Below are 18456 nucleotides of genomic sequence, written 5' to 3'. Positions count from 1 at the left end.
TGTGAAGGGCTGATAGGTACTAGAGCACTGAATTTTGTCTGTTTTGTAATCTGGTAGTGTCTTATGATCATTTAAAGGGAACTATGTGAGTCAGAATATGATACTGTAGAATTAGGTAACTATCTGTCTAGAGGATCATCCCGAAAAACTAAAACTTGTGTGGTACTAACTTTTCTTATGTTGTTTGAATGTGCTGCCTGAACATGACACGCAGATACTTTACCTCTTAGATGTTTGTATCCAAACAAAGATAAAGTTTCTATTGATGTTAATAGCCTAAAACAGTTTTTTGGTGGGGAGAAGGGTATAATTTATTTTCGTATTTATTAACTTGCCCTAATTCCTCCCCTCCCTATGAGGAGAGGAGTAGTAATTCCTGGAAGGTGCTGGAAAATACTTCTCTTACTTATCTCTAAGAAAAGTACTTGTAGGCTACTTGAATGAAGAGACTGTGCTGTTCCACTGGTCCTTGCTCTTCACATCATATCTTCACCGAGGGAGAGACTGATGCAATAACCAGAAGAGTTGAAATGAGAAATAAGCAGGAAATTTGAAATCCAAGTGGTAAGGTTTCATGAACATGTACTTTTCATGCCCTGAATGGAGAAAACAAGAGTACAAGAAAAACAAATGGACTCTCCTTTTTGAGTGCTTTCTACTCACTGCTGACTACCAGTGTAACGGAATTTTTTCAACACTTTTCCACATTGGTACAAAATGGTTTTAGGATCATTTTAACTGCTTCTTCCTATCTGGAAAAATACTCCAGTAATTGCAGAAATTGCTTTCTATAAAACATGCATAAATATATATTGGTAACAGTCCTATCCTTGTCTGATGTTCACAGAATTTTCCTATTTGATCCAGGTGTAGTATACGTTTCTTAGACAGCCCTCTGTTCGGGCATTTTAACTTATTTTTTGGTGTGCACACAAAGTGAAATAAATGTTGCAAGGATGTTTACTCGGTCAACTGGCAAGCATGTGTTTAGGAAGCTTTTAAAGAGCATGAGTAACTTCTAAAAAACTAGAAGAGTAAAATGTTGGTCACTGTTTTGATCTGGTAATTTTAAAGTGTAGCTTAAGGGAAATTTCAGCGTTCGTATTCTGGTTAGTTTGAAAGTGAACATTAATTTGGGTGTAACTATAGTCTCACTCAATTACATGATCCTAAAGAATAAACTTAATTTAAAAATATATATATTAGTTGAAAGCAATTAAATGAGTAGCTAATATTTACATTGCTCTTTTTATATGGACCTAAAGCCTTTCTTATTTTGGAAGAGAAACTTAGAGCTTAAAGGCTGATAGCAGCTCCTTTTGGGAAGATACGCAGGATAGCTTTGGTGCAGGTCAGTTGTTGTGCTTCTCAGCTGCCACTTCCTGGATAAAGAATGCAGAAGATGTTCTAGCTCCTGGTGGTGTTCTGCCAGGAAGGGGAGTGCAGCCTTGGCAAACCTCTGCAAACAAAAGGAAAAGATGAGTGTGTGTGCATGTGGAAACCTGTACTACAGCATTTCCATGCGTGTCTACTGGAGGTGATGAAAACATAACTGTCGGGGGGGTAGAAAAGTCTTCGGAGAGCTTCATGTATTGCTTCAGTTTGGAAGAACTGTCTAAAGCTGCTTCTTGCATCAGATTTGAAATTGTTGCTTAGTGTTGTCTTAAAGCCGACTGACTTGTGTATAGCACCTGAGCTCCTTTGCCACCCCTTAGGGTCAGTACCAGTTATGCCTCAGTTTTCTGGATTACTTTCTTTGCACTTTGTTTCCTTCTTCCAGAAACAAATCCTTATCTTCTTGTGTTGCAGCATCTCCTTTCTGTTTCATTCCCCACTGATTTTGGGCTGCTTTCTCTCCACGTTTCATGCTACTTACTTAGGAACTGTATGGCTAGATGCTTGGTTTTCCAATCTGTCTGCTGCTCCACTTGCCATGGATCAGCACCTTGCCTGCTTGTGCTCAGTCCTCTTCTGCTTTTCTCTAGGCTAAATGGGAGTGGGGAAGCTTTGGGTAGGAAAAAGACTGATTTCTTCCAGAGGCCAGTCCCGTCACCCAGCTGCCTCTCTCTGCTGCTGGACAGTGCTGCTGCTTCTCACCTTGTCTTTGGGGTAGGTGACACTCCTTCATCTCTGGGCTTATTGATCTTCCTGTGGTTGCTCATTTTGCCAGTGTGTACAGAGGGCCTTGCAGGCAGTGGTCACACTGGGACCAAGTAGGTTCCAGTGTTTAGCAGATGAAGTGATTCTTAATTTCCCGTAAGCTTTCCTGGACACTTTCACTCTTCTGCTTTCTGCCCATCTAGTTTGCATACGGGGCTCCCACCCTTCTTCTCCGTTGACCATGTGACTCTTCTCCATGGGACCTGATGGGATCTGTAGCTGTGTGTTCAGCCCTGCTGTGCATAACACTGTTTTTGAAGCACGCCATTTCCCACTCCAGTTCTGTCACCGTTACAGTCTGAATTGACCCTTGGGTCAAAAAACCCCCTACCTTTGGAATTGCTTATCTTGGTCCTTCCCTAGGGAAACTCCCCAATTGTTTCTTTATTTACTGGAAATGGCTAAAAAATATTTCTGAAGTCAGTTTTATGTCATGAGCATTGACTGAGGTGTCTGTCAAAGGCAGAAAGCCGCATGTGAGGGAAAGTGCTAGGCCGCTTGTGGGAGCGGGGGGGTGTAGCTTTTTGGTTTGGTGCAGAAACAGCCGGGTACGTAGGAGGAAAAAAAATAAAGCAGAAAGTCAACACTCATTAGCTTGGAAGGATCTTGGAGCGCTGGGGACTAAGCAGAAGAAAACTCAGCACTTCTAACCATGCTGATTAACAGGTAGGTGCCATTTTGAATAAGAATTCTGCACTTTGAGTGTTGAAAATAGAATTAAAGTAGAGTTTTGAGTGTTGGGGGAGGGAGGTTGTTCACTGCTGTTGTTCAAGCCACAGAGGCTTACAGTTCAGTGTTTCTCAGCCATTAGGTTGCAATTCGAGGGAAAGGGAGTGTGTGGGGGCGGCGGGTGTAGGGAGGTGGTTTGGTTTTAAGAATTTAGTGCCAGCGTCTCCAGGTCGGTTAGAAGTGTGGCTGCTCGCCCTGCCCAGCAACTACAGCTGTGTCGCACACGCCTGCTGTGGAAGGATGAAGCTGGGGACAGCTGGTTCCTGGCTGCGGGGGAAACGGTGAAGGAGGACGGCAGCAGTGGTTCCCAGAGCCTGGCAAACTGGGCATGTTAGCTCTTGGCCCTGAAGGATTTTAAGATGTTGAAGATACCAAACTTGAGGTAAACTCTGGTTTTTGGTTGATGTCTGTTTTTCGTGCTACTGCAGACAGGCTCACGTTAGCCACAAAAGGCATTAACTTAAAACAGTGTAATCAAATGGTCTTGTGTGTAATCAGTTTTGTGTAGGCTATCTTTGTTTTTCTGACTTGCCCTTGTGCCAGTGCGAGTCTTCCATGCGCCCCCATACTTCTTACTTCTTTTCTCCCATCAGGTCAGCAGGCACGATGGGGGAAGGGTCCTATTTGTTGGGAAAAACAGGCAATCCTAGTGTAAGTTGCAGTATTCTTCAAAGACTTGCTTAACGCAGGTAACGGCACTGAACTGCAGCACTTAGCACGTATCAGGCATTGATGTATAGCACGTATCAGGCATTGATGTATATGACAATGTAATAAAGTAGCACTGAGTAAGATGACCAGTGACATTCCTTGATGTGACACTTTTCATTTAAATCTTCAGGTGGAGCAGTGGGTAACACCTTTCCTATTCTTTTATCTTCCTAGATTGTAGGCTGTGAAGGGCAGGACTATGTAAACTGTCTATGTACACTATGGTGCTATCTTAAATAAATGACATCCTCAGTAAAAAAAAACACTTCTGGGTGTAACTGCTGTAATATAAAATGGGCTGTTGGTTTTCAGAGAAGGCTGCAGAAATATTATTCGCATCTGTGCTGGGTAAGCAGCAGGACCCAGTGCCAGGCTCCCTGGAGCTCGCTGTAAGCCACACGTTGTACTGGTCAAAAGCTCTGCAGGGGTCCTCCATGCCTGAACTGGTAACTCCATTTGGGTCTGGCTGCTTCATTTTGCAGAAAAACAGGAAAGAATCATCTAAAACAATTAGCCTTGACTTGTAAGTAAGACCTTATTTATCTAATAAACTATCTTCTTACCCCACCAAAACTACTTGTCACCAGTCAGAATCATGCAGGTTATGGGCTAGCTTTTTAATCGCAGCTCCAGGAAGCAGGTCATGCTTTTGCTATGAATTTGTTCAATGAAAAGGCATTTTTGTGAAGCACAAGTCCTGTCCTCTTAATTTTTCCACAGCTGAGGTGATTATGATTCTCATTTTATTGGAAGGCACCTGCAAGTAAAACCATCAGTAAGGGCTCCTAATTTGGGGCCCTGCTGTACAATACTTCCCCTTCTTACTCTTCCATAATTTTATTTCTAACCTAAAATCTGCAGCAGCTAAGGCTCAGGGCTCTACCCCACCAAACAAATGTGGAACATGCCCTTACCAGCTCTGCTGTGTAAGAAATTAAGCTCACCATCTTTACAGTTAGCTCAAGAAAGCGCAAGGAATGCAATGTCATTTTAAAGAACTTTTTATTAGTAACGCATAAACAAGAAATTGCATTTCAGTACCACATAACATGAAAACAAGCAGGAGACAATTCTATTGCCTTTCTCTGTTAGAGCTGATGCCCCGGGTGTACCTGGAGCCGCACAGACGGTACATGCGCAATGACAGCACAGAAGCAGGAGAAGTGCGAAGGGGAAGGGTTTGTGCTTTGGGCCTGTTAAATGTCCAAAAAGTGCATCTCCTGTTTGGGATTTTCTTTTCTTTCTTTAATAAAGGAGGGGGTTGGGGAGGGGGAACCAGCTTTAACAGAAATACAGCTCAGAGAGACTCCTCGTTGTGCCTTCGTTTTGCTTTCTAATTCACAGGTAACGTAACCACCAGCCCCTTCAATAGCAATGTGCCCATCTTAAATGTCTAAGCCAAAGCTGGGCCTTGGCCTCTACCTGTCCTGTACGCTGGGCCGTGAGAATGCAGCCTCTCTGTATATACACGTCAACTGGTGCTTATTTCCACCACACTTTGGAAGCCAACCTCCTGCAGAAGTTGCATCAACTCATGCCCATGTCCTTTGATTCTAGATTTAGCAGCCCCTGAAAGCCAATTTAACAATCCCACACTGCAACGTTTGGCCTACAGCCTGTCCTGCAAAAGCCAAAGCATTGCTGGCTCCCACTGTCAAGCACTGATGTGACTCTGGTGAGAGAAACGCAGGGAGATCCATAACTTAATGTAAATGCTACAACTGCATGGGAGGCACCAAGACTGTATTTTTTCATACTGGATGCTCACCTTTTTGCACTTGCAGGGCTTTTTTTAATCAAATGGGTTAATAATCAAACAGGTCTTTTCCAGCTGTGATTGTACATTAAGTAGCAGTGCCACCTTGAAAGACTATCTGCTTAAAAATGTATTTTTGTATTAGCTATAGAACGGTCTATTCCAAATGGCTTCCTCTAGAACTGTTCTACAAAAACCATCTGGACAACCTTTGCAGACTGCAGCGGCGTCTGTCGTTATCTCAGGTCACGGAGCCCAGGCTCCCTGCGCATCTGGCACTCAGGCCAGCCGGGCACTGCCACTGCAAAACAGCCCGACCAGAGAAGAAACTGAAAAGTTACTGAATTGCAGTTTGGTGCAAATAAACAAGCAAAGCTACTGCCACATAAAATTTGCCGTGTCCATTTGATAACTATTTAGCTCCATCTCCTGATTATGCCCTATGACATTCCTTGAGTGCAGATTACCATGGTAAAATTCATTCTCCAATCTTTGCTCATCGAAGTTTTGTAAAGTTTCAACTATCTGGAATTCAGTGCCCCTGGAAGTGGTGCCAATTGCTTTCAAGTACCAGAAGCTGGTGATGGAAACTTGCAGTGCAGGATCCTATTAGCTCTGACACTGGGCACTCTTTATCAGCACCTCTCAAAATTCTTTTAGCAGTTGTAACCACTTTGTAGTCCCTGTTTTTAGAGGTGGGGACCCTGGGGCACAGGAAGGCTCACAGTTTGTGCCAGGTAAACTGAGCAACAAGAGCAGCTCTGGGATTTTTCAACGTCAAGCAGGGAAAGCAGGGAGGGCCGTGGGCTGCCGAAGCGTGTGGGTGCCGCTTGGTGCACCACCCCTCGTACGCGGTAGCTGGCACCAGCGCTTCCAGCGGGAGGGGATTGCGGTGCTGGACTCAATGGAGCTGCCATGAGGACAATGCTCATGAACTTACACTTACATGTCAGGAAACGGGTTCTGTGTCTTTGTGTACCATGTCAGACTGAGCTAATGCCCCTCTCTGGTTGTTTTCCTACCAGGAAATTTTGGTGAGCAGTAATTTCAGGTACCCAAAAAATCTGAAACACAGTAGTAAAAATCAGACAGAAACAAAACAGATCTTTATAGCTGGAATCAATATTCATAAACATTCTCAGATTGGCCTTAAGATACATACATACAAAAGAAGAAGAAATAAACCAGAGCAGCTCCAAGTTATCAACATGGAAATACTATAAAATTTTATGGTAACATTAACATAATCCATACGCTGTAGCACCAGAGCATACAGTCGCAGCACCTTTCCCTCATGCCTGTGTGCTGTCACTGTTTCACAGGTGAGACTGAGCTCATGAGAAAGACATTCCTAAAAGACGTACAGAGCTGCTGGATGAGGTAAAGGATGAAGGCAGCAATCAGGAGTCTAAAGTTGGAGCTTCTAAATTAGTTTTAACCTATAAAGCATGCAGCCAGTAACTAACCGTGGAAGCTGATGCTGAACTTGCTTGGGGAAAAAGGGGAGCTTGAAAGAGAAGAGAGAACAACATAATAGTTGTGATAAAACTGTTGCTCCACTTCTGGTTTAAAAACTAAAAACAATTAATCAAAAACCTTTCCAAAAGCCTGCCAGCGTGTCTCTCCCAAAGGTGAGGGATGGAGATTTCCCAAAGCCTGTACTACATGCAAGGACAAGCGCGCCTCAGCTACAGACCGTCAGTGTTGGAAGTAGCAACACGCTGGTAACAGAGGGAGTTGGCTGGAAATGATCACTACGTGCTAATCACATTGCTGGGGTTACACAAGCAGTTTTATTGCTATTCTAAGAGTACTTTGACATGTTTCTGTCCCTTCATGCAGCCCAGCCAGTGTTCAGCTGTTACTCAACCATTTTCATTAACAATTCTTTGCCAAAAGAAACGTCTGACTGATCTTGCAAAACTATAAAGGCATGAAAAAGGAAAAAAGAGAGACAGAACCTTTACATCAGCTTCCACATAAGTAATTAACACGGACAAGGGCTATAACAGAAAGGCATTTTATTTTCGCCAGGTAACACGCCTCCCTCTATAAAGGAAGTAATGGGGAAAGGGAAAAAACCAACAACCCCCCAAAGCACTACTGTCACCATGAACATTTGAAAGGTCAGGTTTGAGAGCCGCAGCAAAGGCCTGCTGGCTTCCTCCATCACCGCCATGAGGCGGAGCTGGTTTTGAATTCTCCACAACCAGGTTCACATACACAACAACAAGACCGATGCTGCCAGTGGCATTTTTAACTCCTTGGGTCTCCTATGATATATTTAAACAGACCTTGGGCATATCAATAAAGCTAAAAAAAATTAAAAGATTTTAAAAATTCATGGAAGGGAGCTCACTGTGCTAGTCCCGCATTCTTTTCAGCAGTAATTCACTCTAAAATGCCTATGGAGTGCAAACTTGTATTAGGGGGCTGAAAGCGTTAACTCTAAAAAAGATAATAGCCAACACACATATAAATAAGACTCATTTCCATTTTAAAACATCATGGGAAAGTCAATTCCCATTGCATGATTGATGGAGATTTCCTAAATATTAATAAATATATTACACATATTTACAAGCTTCTGATTTCATCCTCTGATGCTAATGTGAAGTTCAGACTGTAAGCAGGACACGCTGGGCAGCACCGCGGGGTACACAGGCAAATGGCTGCAGTGGATTTGGGATGCTAGCGCAAGCAGCGAGATGGAAAGCTAAAAATAGCCCACTGCGCAGAGCGCCAGGCAACAGCGAGCTGAGCTCCTTCAGGTTTCGCGTGACAAACCAACCCGCTGCTTTTTCTTTTGCGGAACGAAATGCCAGGATAATGCAGAGCAACTCTGGCAGAGAGGAAGGGATGGGAGAGGCAGCCTTCCGCACCACGTTTTCTGAGCCTGTCACAGCATGTGTCAGCAGCCCGGAGGGTTTTTTCTGGGAAAAAGGGGAGGTTATCCAGGCCCTGCCCCATGGCAGCTCTGCGTGAGCAACATGGAGCAGTTTGGACAACGACCGCGTTGTTTGGCGTTTGCGCCCTGCTCAGCACAACAGAGCCCGGCCCAAGCCAAGGGCTGCTGGGCATCCCGGGAAGGCAAAGTCTGGATCGTGAGGCTCCGCTGCTTCCCCAGGGCTGCCCCGGACACTGCCAAGGTGGAGGGGGACACAGGCGTGCCGTGAGGGACTCATTTCCCTTCGCACACTCAGGATTTACTTAGTCCTTGATCCTGCCTGCTCTGCAACCTCCTAAATTCCTCTCAAAGGGGAGAATAAACATGCTGGATACCCTGCACCTCAGTGGCTTGAGGATGCCAGGGAAGAGGACTGTGAGCAGAGGATTGAGCGACTGTAACATGTGGCTGGGGCATTTCCCAGAGAAAATGGTAAGAACAACAACAGGGGAGATGCAAAGTGAGATTTCAAGCATTTCTTTCTGTCTAGTTTTCCTGATGCACTGTGCAGCAAACACATGGCCGGGTTTTGGCACAGAAACAAGAAAAAGTGCTGATGTGACTGAGATCAGGCGACCCTTCCAGCAACAGCAGGCCTTTCAAATCAGCCTGTCTGTGCTGCTCACCTCCTGCAATCCTACATCCTTATGTCGTGCCAGTACTCCAGGTGCTTTAACACGCAAGACACTTTTCCAGAAGTACCTCGAGGAGAGGGCCATGACACCTGACCTTACATGGGACAGCTACGAGGGAGAGTTAGCCTTGAGCCCTGCTTTTCCTGTTCGCATTGGTTCAGAAAAAATTAAAAACATTATTTCAGTGAACCCTGCATATGCAAAAATCCTCATTTTCCAAGGGGGCGTTTAAAGAAAAATAAGGATGGATGAGTCCCGGGGAAGGTTTAAGGAGACTTTTGCATGTGCTTTTCAAATCAACTTAAAAGATACGATACGAGTGGCTGCTCCGAAGGCTGCAATGTGACACGCAAATAGACTTCGAAGGGGAAGCCTTGTTCCCCTGGGCAGCAGGAGGCAGCCCGCAGTGGGACTGGCGCCCAGCTACCCCATGGGAGCCAACCAGCCCCGGTGCCCCACGGCCTCCGCACCGTGCCTCACCAGGGCTGGCGGGGCAGTCCGCCTTCGCTTGGGCTTTGCAATGCACGAGATTTGGACGGGACAATCTGTTTTGATTAATACATCTTTAAAATCATGTTACAGAAATCCAGTCCCCGCTACTTTGGAGCAGTTCTGAGGTATCTCTCATTAATCTGAAGTATAGAAATGTTAATAAATAGATCTGAAACTTTTCTGCTATGTCATTCTATAATACACTGCTATATAGATATTAAATATGCCTCAGGGTATTAAAAAATTTATGAAAAAGTTACAGTAGTTGATTTTCAAGTATTAATAACTTGGCTATGTTAGCTTGTTTTTAAATACCAAAATGATCTGGCCCCAAATTATTGACTAAACTCTATACTTGAATTTAAAAAAAGTATTTTGAATATAAAAAAAAGTGCAAAAAAGCATGAGATGTCAGTTAACCTTGTAACATCGTTGGAACTTCTAAACAACCAGTCTAGCACTCTTTCGTGAGTGAATTAAAAAGGGAAAAAAGAATGAAAAAAGGTAAAAGAAAAAAAGAGACAGATTGCTCCCAATCTGAGACAGCACTGTCCCAAATTTCAGCAGAACACGAATTTTTACAGCCAAGTTATAAACCCCAGAAAAAATGGGGTTATCGGTCGATATGCTGTCAGACATAACTATAGCAGTATTTGTGTGCTCCATTATAATACAAATGTACACCTTACCCACCGTTTTCTCTGAGTAACCATGACAACAACTTTACAGGTATTCAGTTGAAATTAGAAGCCTCCCTTATTTCTCTCTCTCCTCTCCATAAACTGAACAACTCTGTCTACTACTAAAATTCACTGCTACTAGTAGTCATCATCATACATTCAAGATAGAAAGTAAACTACTAAAACCTGCTCAGGAGACACTTAGAGGTACACTAAGGCTTAAAAAGTACAGCAGCTCAGGGGAACAGCCATCCACAGGGGCGAACAGCTTCGTCGCGTATTTTGCCGAAGGACACAGACATTGTCAAGTCCCGTGCTGAATCCTGATCTCGGAGCAACCAAAACAGTTAAAAGAAAGATGGTTTTGACCACAGTCGCTCACACTCGGTATCTGGTGTGTGGTACGACCCTTTGCTGTTTCAACTAGGACGTGAGCATTACTAGGGTGGTAATGCCAATATGACTTATTGTTTGCTACTGTGCTAACACTGACACTTTGTTAGGTTTGGTTCTCCATTAAACATATGTTTTCAGCTCATCTCCTGAAAAATGATTCAAAGCATGGTTAAAAAAAAGATTGAAAGCAAGAAAAGGCTTTCCAGTTTCAACGCACGCATACAAAAGAGGCAACAATTTCAAACTATTGATTTTCTTCCAGTGCGAGCAGCTGACCCGTTGCGTATCATTCTGCACAGATCTAAACCTAGCGTTCTGTGTCTCTGGGAACCACTGGAGTAGGAAATCCTGTGATCTAATGCAAATTCAAGCCAGTCAAGTGAAACGAAGCAACGGAATGATAATCCAGTTTCAGTGACCTTGCTCATGGATGATGACCTCATGAAGACAAAAGCAAAGAAAAAGGCACAAGGCTCAGATCTCATTGATAGTCCTTTCAGAGGGGCAGTATTCAGAGGTTCCCGGCGACGACATGTAGAAGGACTGCGTTTTCCTTTTTAACCTGGCTCGCTTGTTGGCCAGAGATAGGCTGCGCCGGCTTGAATTGATGATTTCTGAAATAAACTTCTTGCAGTCCACGCATACCTCCATCGTGCTCCAGTCCTCCATTAATTCTTTGGGAAACTCTTCATGTGACTTATCCACAGATTTGGACCTTGAGGTCAACCTGAAAGGCACAAGAGCAGGACCTGTCATGTTATTTAGCAGCATGGCAGTGGGCCCCAAGGGACACCTGCAGAAAACAGCACATCAGAACTGCCTTGATTCAAATCTTCCTTTCTCCTGTCCCAAAAATGATACCAGGAGACCAAACACTAGAGAGGACAGCTTCTGCCTCGTTCAGCAAGATTGCAGGGTCACTAACTGAGGGCATGTGTAACATGTGTAACAACCTTACTAATAATTATAAATAGATGATGTGTTTGGCTAATTTGACACAGCATCATAGCGCTAATGATTTATGCAGAGGGTATATACTGTAGATCCCCTCAAAAAGGAGCATTTCTTTTATATTTAATTTCTCGGATCAGCTTTGACAACCATCTGTGTATAAGGTATAAAACCAGTGGATAACTTCATAATGTCAAAGTGAAAAAAAATGGTGAAAATTAGAATTAGAAAAATTAGGGGAAAAAAGAGATAAATCTGCGCAAGACATCATTGAATTCCCATTCAGTGAGTGATTCAAGCCTGCGAGATTTATTTCTGGAGAGTCTAATTCACACCAGAAAAAGACATGCTAAGGATATTTTTGCAGAGGTGCTACGGAAATACAGTTGTCCCAGATTCATATTATTTTTCACCTGTAATGTGAAAAAGGTTTAAGACACGCTGTTAGTATTGCTATTTTTGTAAATCAAAGCAATGAGTGGAAGAGACATGGGGTTTCAGGCTTCAGAAAAGTTACTACAGGCATTAGAAACATCGACATCTACAAAACAGGTAGGCAGTAATTAATGACTGATAACTCAAGAGGAAACATTTAGGAAGCATTTCCAATAGACACACGTGAGCTAAGGTTGTCTCTCACCTGGACATGCTCCGCAGCGATCGGTGGTGACTGGTAGAGGGTTTCTCTGGCCTCATAAAACTTTCTCCTCTTTGCAAGGTTGAAGGTCCCAGTGAGAAGATGGGGAGAGTAGAATATGGCTTTGATGGCAACCGCATCTGTTGTGAGAACAGCAGAAGGAACATGCAGTCTCATTACAAAGATTATAGCTTTTTAGAAAGGGTCTAACCGTAAATTTATTTACTTACTTTTTTGCAACACTGTGAGCATACAGGCCTGTGTAAGAAAGCAAGAGCATGAATCATTTCATCGGGCAAAATTACATTTCAATCAAGAATAAGGGATAAATGTTTTCAGGAGTTAGAATCCTCCCCCATCCTCCCCTTAAACAAACATTTTTATTTTTAAATCTTCTTCAATGTAATAACTTCAATCAGAACATGAAGCCAAAAGCAAGGAGAAATGCTAAACAAGAACTACAGCTAAATCAAAAAATAGGGAAAAAAAAAAAGAAACAGCTGTTTTTCCTCTAAAGAAACCTCGTTTGGTGACACAATAAATTAGTGATTCCATACATCTCCAGACTTATTGTCTCACTGTTCAACTTAAAATTTTTCATTTTGCCTGCAAATTATTCCTTTTCCCTTCTCTACCCACCAATACTCCAAAAATAACCCAAAAGGTAAATTGCCTTGAAATGTTTTCCGCAACAATAGAGATTATGAAACTGTTGATTGAGGAGTCTGAATAAATTCCACCTCACTCTCCCACGAGCATAAAAGAACAAATGGGTGTTTCTCTCACTTTTAGCCTAGAGTTTCAGTCCGAGGAAGCAATTCTGTCACTTAGGAAGGATCTGGTTTTGCTTTTTTTTTTTTAACCTCGACTGTTACAGAAGCAAAAATCAACAGTATGCAGTGGAAACATATAGGGGTTTCTAACATATAAATCAGTATTTTTCCCTCTGAAATGGTACTCATTTATTAACAGATATTAAATATTTACCTCTTACAGAACTGACAAGTGTAAGACCAGGTAAAGAAAGAAAACCTTCTTGTCCGACAGCAAAAGCAGAGCTAAAAGACGAATAGAGGAGTCCACAACGTTAGGCAAAGACCAGCACAATAATGACTTCATCTATCAGTTGCTATCAGTGAGATCAGAGTTGCAGTACTACATCCAGTTCTGGGATCCATACTTCTAAGATGATATTGAAAAGAATATTTAGAAATACTCCTTAAATGCTTGCCAGTTAATTATTAACTTATTTTTACTCCTCCCTCACTGACGTTTATATCATTACTACACAAAAAAGCAATGGGAAAGTAAGGAAGTAAGTAACTGTAAGGAAGGGTAACTGTTACAACTGAAAAACACAAGAACAAATGGGCATAAATTCAGCCATGAATACATTTAGGCTGGGAATTGTTCCTAACCATCTGGGTCAGGTTCTGGGACACAAAATTTTTGCCTGTGATAACATTTGACAATTTTCTTCCAATCCTACATTCTTGAAAACTAGAGGAGGTGCAGGAAAGAGCTATTATAACACTTACTTGAGGAAAACCTGCTTTATAGTGGGATAATAAATCCCATCTATTCAGTTTATTCAAAGGAGGTAGGGATCACAGCTTAAGAACATTTCTAGGAAGGAAAGGCATTGAACAATCAAAAGTTTTGCAGTCAAACAAAAGATGACATAGTGAGATCCAAAGATTCAGGTGATGCTAGATAAATTTGGCCAGAAATAAAAGTGAACAAATTCAACAATGGGTTAAATTAATTAAAGCATCAACTTACTTTGAGATTTGATAAAAGCTCATTACTAAGCTTTATACATCATGATGATATGCAACAGCTGAATCTAATGAATGACACTTTAAGATTCTTGTCCCTCTGCCTTAAATGTATGAAATCTTTAAATTAAATCTGCATACTAGACACGGGTAAGCCTGTAGGTAAAATACACTGTGAAGTCAAAATATACTTGCTGGAGGAGTTCAAGAAGCACAAGTCAAAAGTGGGAGAAAAGGACACTGCTTCTACTGGTAAATACCAATTCCCAATCTGCAGTTTACAGAAAAAAATGCTTTAGTTAATGGGTTCTCTAATATTAAACCTCCTTCTGGGGTCACGTGTTGTCTGACTTCTCTGAAGGCTTTCATTCCCTCTCTGCTTGATAGTGAGGATTCATATGAAAAACCTGTTGTAATTTCCTACTGCTAGCTGTAATGCTATTTTCTGGAATAAAAATGCTAAGCAATACTGCAGAAGGCATGGGGACAGAAATCACTTTAATCAATGAAGTTTAAAACATACAGATATGCTCTGATAATTGCAAACGCTACTGCATTTTTATAGAAAATTTAAACAAATAAGGTATTTCCATGAAAAGTTTTGATGTTTCTGCACATAATTCAAGGAAGCTGACCCATATGTTATACATTTAGGGGGAGTTTCGAGGATATTCCTTCTTTTTCTCCAATACAGGGTAAGAAACAAATGAGTAAATGGGAGGCTTGTGCGACCAGCCTCCCTCAATAAGCTTCGGAGCCTCCACAGACCCAGCCCTACCTTTCCTTTCTTGAGAGCAGTGTAGACATCTTTATATTGCTGGTACTTTTCCAGCTCCGCCTTCACCAGCACCTGACGGATGTGCATGACCTCCTCCACCGTCAGAGCCAGACATTCCACTGGGTAACAGAACTCCTCCTGGAAGCCAAAAACCCCGTATTATTTCAAAGCCAAATGGCTTCTTCCAGATTTCAACCTAGACAACCAGCCACCTGGTTAGTAACTCCAGAAACAGAGGGTTTCTCCCTTCAAATTGGAATAACACTGGCTCATTCATGGGCATCACATGAGTTTCAAACCATCAGAGACTGCGTAAGCGTGATCTAAATGGTCTGATGTTCAGCCTTCACAACAATGACAGTTTTCCTCATCTTTCCTCCTCAAACCACTTGACCCTTCTCTCCATTTGTCTTTTATTACGAAGATTTGTTTCAAACCAAACAACGTTCAGGTTTATAATTTGAAAAGGAAAAGGTAATTTGGCAGATGGTATTACTATTAAGTATATTGTTTGAAGACACGCAATTTCTCTGAGACTTTGTGGTGCCCAGAGTGGCCAAGGAAAGTTGTTAGTAGCCCATTCTAGCAGAAATTTTTATTCAGTGGTACCACATCTTGGTGCTCACATCAGAATTCCACCAAGACTACAAAAAGTTAGGGCAGTTCAGGCAGAAAAGTTCTCCTTTCTGCCCCAGAAAAGTAACACCAGCAATTTAAGCTTTATAGAATAATCTTCAAATATAAAGCAGGAGAACTGGCTACCCAGTGTTGCATTATTAATGGCAGAGACTCAAATAGAGACTAACAACACAATTTCCCACTTACAAAATTCTGCATCTGCTCTGTATTACAGCATTTAGGAGAATATTGAGTAGACAACTTCTGAATTTGGCACCAGAGAATAAAAAACACCAACCCAATTTGTAATCCAGCCCTGTAGTTGATTATACATTTCCAACAGAAAGACAGAAACCTCTGTGGGAACTCCCATCGCTTTATGCTTAGCAAACCTTTTCAGTCAGCCCAGAGGGGCTACTGTGCGGTAATGACAATGACATGTAATGCTCTCTGAATAAACAAAGGAAATTTCTCCTGCAAATACAAAGACGTGGCTTGACAGTTTGGAGATCTCGTTTACAAATTGAAGTGATGAATTGGATTAGTAGTGAAATGCTGCATTTCCATGTACTCAGAGGTCCGTTCTGTCTTTCCATTAGATTAAAAAGAAAATCTTTCTACGTTGCAGACCTGGCAAACATTAGCATTTAGGAACCACCACATTTTTAAAAACTGTTGTCTTACCTATCTAGAAAGGGAACACAAAGAAACTTCACTCTGTTTAAGGTACCCCACAAAAGACTAGAATTGAGTTAACTTTGTTAGATTTGCCAGCTAAACCTTTGGGGTATAGAATCACTAGTTTTCTGGAGAGAACAAACTACATCAAAAGCAACTGCAATTGGCTCTGAGGTGTAAAGCTGCACAGCCGAAACAAAGTAACTTCTGTTCCTTATGAGCAACCTTACAGCTAACCAGCAGCTCCCAGCGTTTCATTCTGGGTTCTTCCCACAGCAACTGCCTCGCTATGGAGAAGGCGCGGCTGAAGGCTGGGGCGAGACGGGAGAGGAAGTGGGTGGGAAAGCGTGATGCACACACCGCCAGCGAAACCCTCGATTCTGCATCGTGGGAGACTGAGAGAAACCGTCCCAGGTGAATGAGGCTGACTGAACGCGTGTAATCAATCAGAGCTTTAAGTCCCTTAGAAATACATTTCTTACTTGAAGCTCTTCCTTCCCCCTCATGAATGCCCATTCCTTTAATTTACATATCGATGACGTCAGGGAATATTGCTCCTTTGAAGAAAGTCTGCGGATCTGCTATAGGTGTAGAGCAGGTACTAGGGGAATAGTGTGGGCCTGTTGTTGTACCAATCGAAAATGATTACCGCTAAAGCAAACAGAAATAGCTAGCAGGCAACAGGGGAAACATAGAAAATGTTCGCATGTTTAAATGCTAATGTTTTAATTCCAGAGGTTACACAAGGACAACAAAATGTTAATGCAACATTAAATGAAAGATAAATATTATGCTGATTTCAGAAAACTGCTTGATTTTTTTTTTTCCTTTTTGGAATAGAAATAAGTACACGAGAAAATCTTTTGTTTCAACACTAGCTTTAAGGCATTGAAAGTAATTAAAATTACGTTAAGCACTGACTAAACTTCATTAAACAATGATGCTTAGGAGTTATTGCTCAAACTTCCAACAATAACCTGCACGCAAGTTAGGCAGCTCCAAGTGAGAGAACTTCAGCTCTCTGCAACACTTGCATACAACAGAACATACTAAAGACAAAATGTGGTTTGAATGGTCTTGATTTTCTGGAACTGTACTCAATACTCATTTTAATATTAAAGACAGTATTTTTATTTTTAAAGGGAAAAAAAAAATCTTACTTAAAAATACTATTTTGAACTTGAAGTTTCCATGATCCTCATGAGAATTGGCTTAACACTTTGACTGTGCAATCTTATTATATACACCGTAATAGCTTAAGGTGTATATGTGTAATTTTTTTAACTCAGGAAAAGCAGGTAGTAAGAATTACATATCCATAATGTGAAATAAAGTGCTTTGTAGGTCATTCTCAGCAAACACACACCTAATAGGTCCTACGACTAACACATTTTCACACTAACACCTAATAGGTCCTACGACTAACACATTTTTACACTAATATATTTCTTGTAAAACTTCTCGTTAAAGGATGTCAGTAGGCATTCAAATGAGCTGCCCTAGTAAACTGCAATACGAACAAGTGCCGGATTGGTCTCTAAATTCTGCAATTCACAATTAGTTAAGCACTCTAAACTCTCGTTGCTTTTGCAGACTAAAAGTTTCTAAGAAGTCAGCTGGATATCTGAACTATAAACTCTCCTGCAACAGGTTTCACACTTTCACTTATTGGTTGGGACAAGAAAAAGAAGGAAAAAATTAAATTATTCATGTTCAATTCTACATAGGGGTAGGATAAATGAATCAGTTTTTCTTTTCAGTGGATTTGCCTTCCCTGGTACATAGCTATTAGTTATTCTGCAGGTTCTGATACTTAAGTGTGCTGAGGACCAAAACCATATGTAGGTTTTCAAGTAAAACAGATTGCAAATGCCCTTCCATTCTACATAGTGTATCTTGTTAGAAACACAAAACCTTATTCTTTTCAACGTAGTCCAAGGATTATAATAGTTTTGCTGGATTTTTGCTGCAGGATCTTCACGTGCTGTAACATTTAAGGTCTGTCCCATTGATAATCTTGTGATGTTGCATTTTTAGTTTGCTGTCCTTTCAGAACTGATTTCTTTTTCCCGTGAGGTGATTGAAGACACACAAATATCCTACACACATTGAAATCAATGTCAATCAGGTGCAATATCCCGGCCTAAGCTTTAATTCTTGCCACAGCTTAGGAAGTGCTCCCCTAGGAGGGAACGTGCTGGTGAAGGTGATTTCCAAAGCCAGCAAAAAGAGGCAAACCTTTGCGGGTTTCCACCTGCTGGCAAAAGCTCTCTCACACAGATAGTACATAGCCCCTGCCACCCCACACATGGCTGCTTCAACGGGATGAGAGCTGAGCAGAGAAGCTGTTTGCATAGTTGAGAAAAGTGGTCTGAAAGTCATCCTTGGAAATAAACTGGTTATCCTAGGAACCTGAACAATAGATAGGAAGCAGAGAAGCGAACGCTGTGTATAAATGAAACCATTAGCTTTGGTCCTCTGGGTCATGGAAGAAAAAAGATAATAATAAT

General features: G+C 41.8%; 1 protein-coding gene across 1 annotated transcript; it reads right to left on the bottom strand.

Moving 5' to 3' along the window:
- Positions 1-10706: 10706 nt before the first annotated feature.
- On the bottom strand, positions 10707-18358 carry LOC104079007 (protein spire homolog 1-like; the record flags this gene model as incomplete). The annotated part of the gene is made up of 6 exons (XM_009580872.1): positions 10707-11233; positions 12098-12234; positions 12325-12352; positions 13082-13152; positions 14651-14788; positions 18185-18358. Coding segments are annotated over 6 exons (801 nt in total), but the record flags the coding sequence as incomplete, so codon positions are not given.
- Positions 18359-18456: the final 98 nt, after the last annotated feature.

This window comes from Fulmarus glacialis, unplaced genomic scaffold (genome assembly GCF_000690835.1).
Source record: "Fulmarus glacialis isolate BGI_N327 unplaced genomic scaffold, ASM69083v1 scaffold41966, whole genome shotgun sequence".
Taxonomy (NCBI): domain Eukaryota; kingdom Metazoa; phylum Chordata; class Aves; order Procellariiformes; family Procellariidae; genus Fulmarus; species Fulmarus glacialis.
Note: the sequence above shows the minus strand (reverse complement) of the source record. Positions and strands in the feature narration are given on the sequence as shown.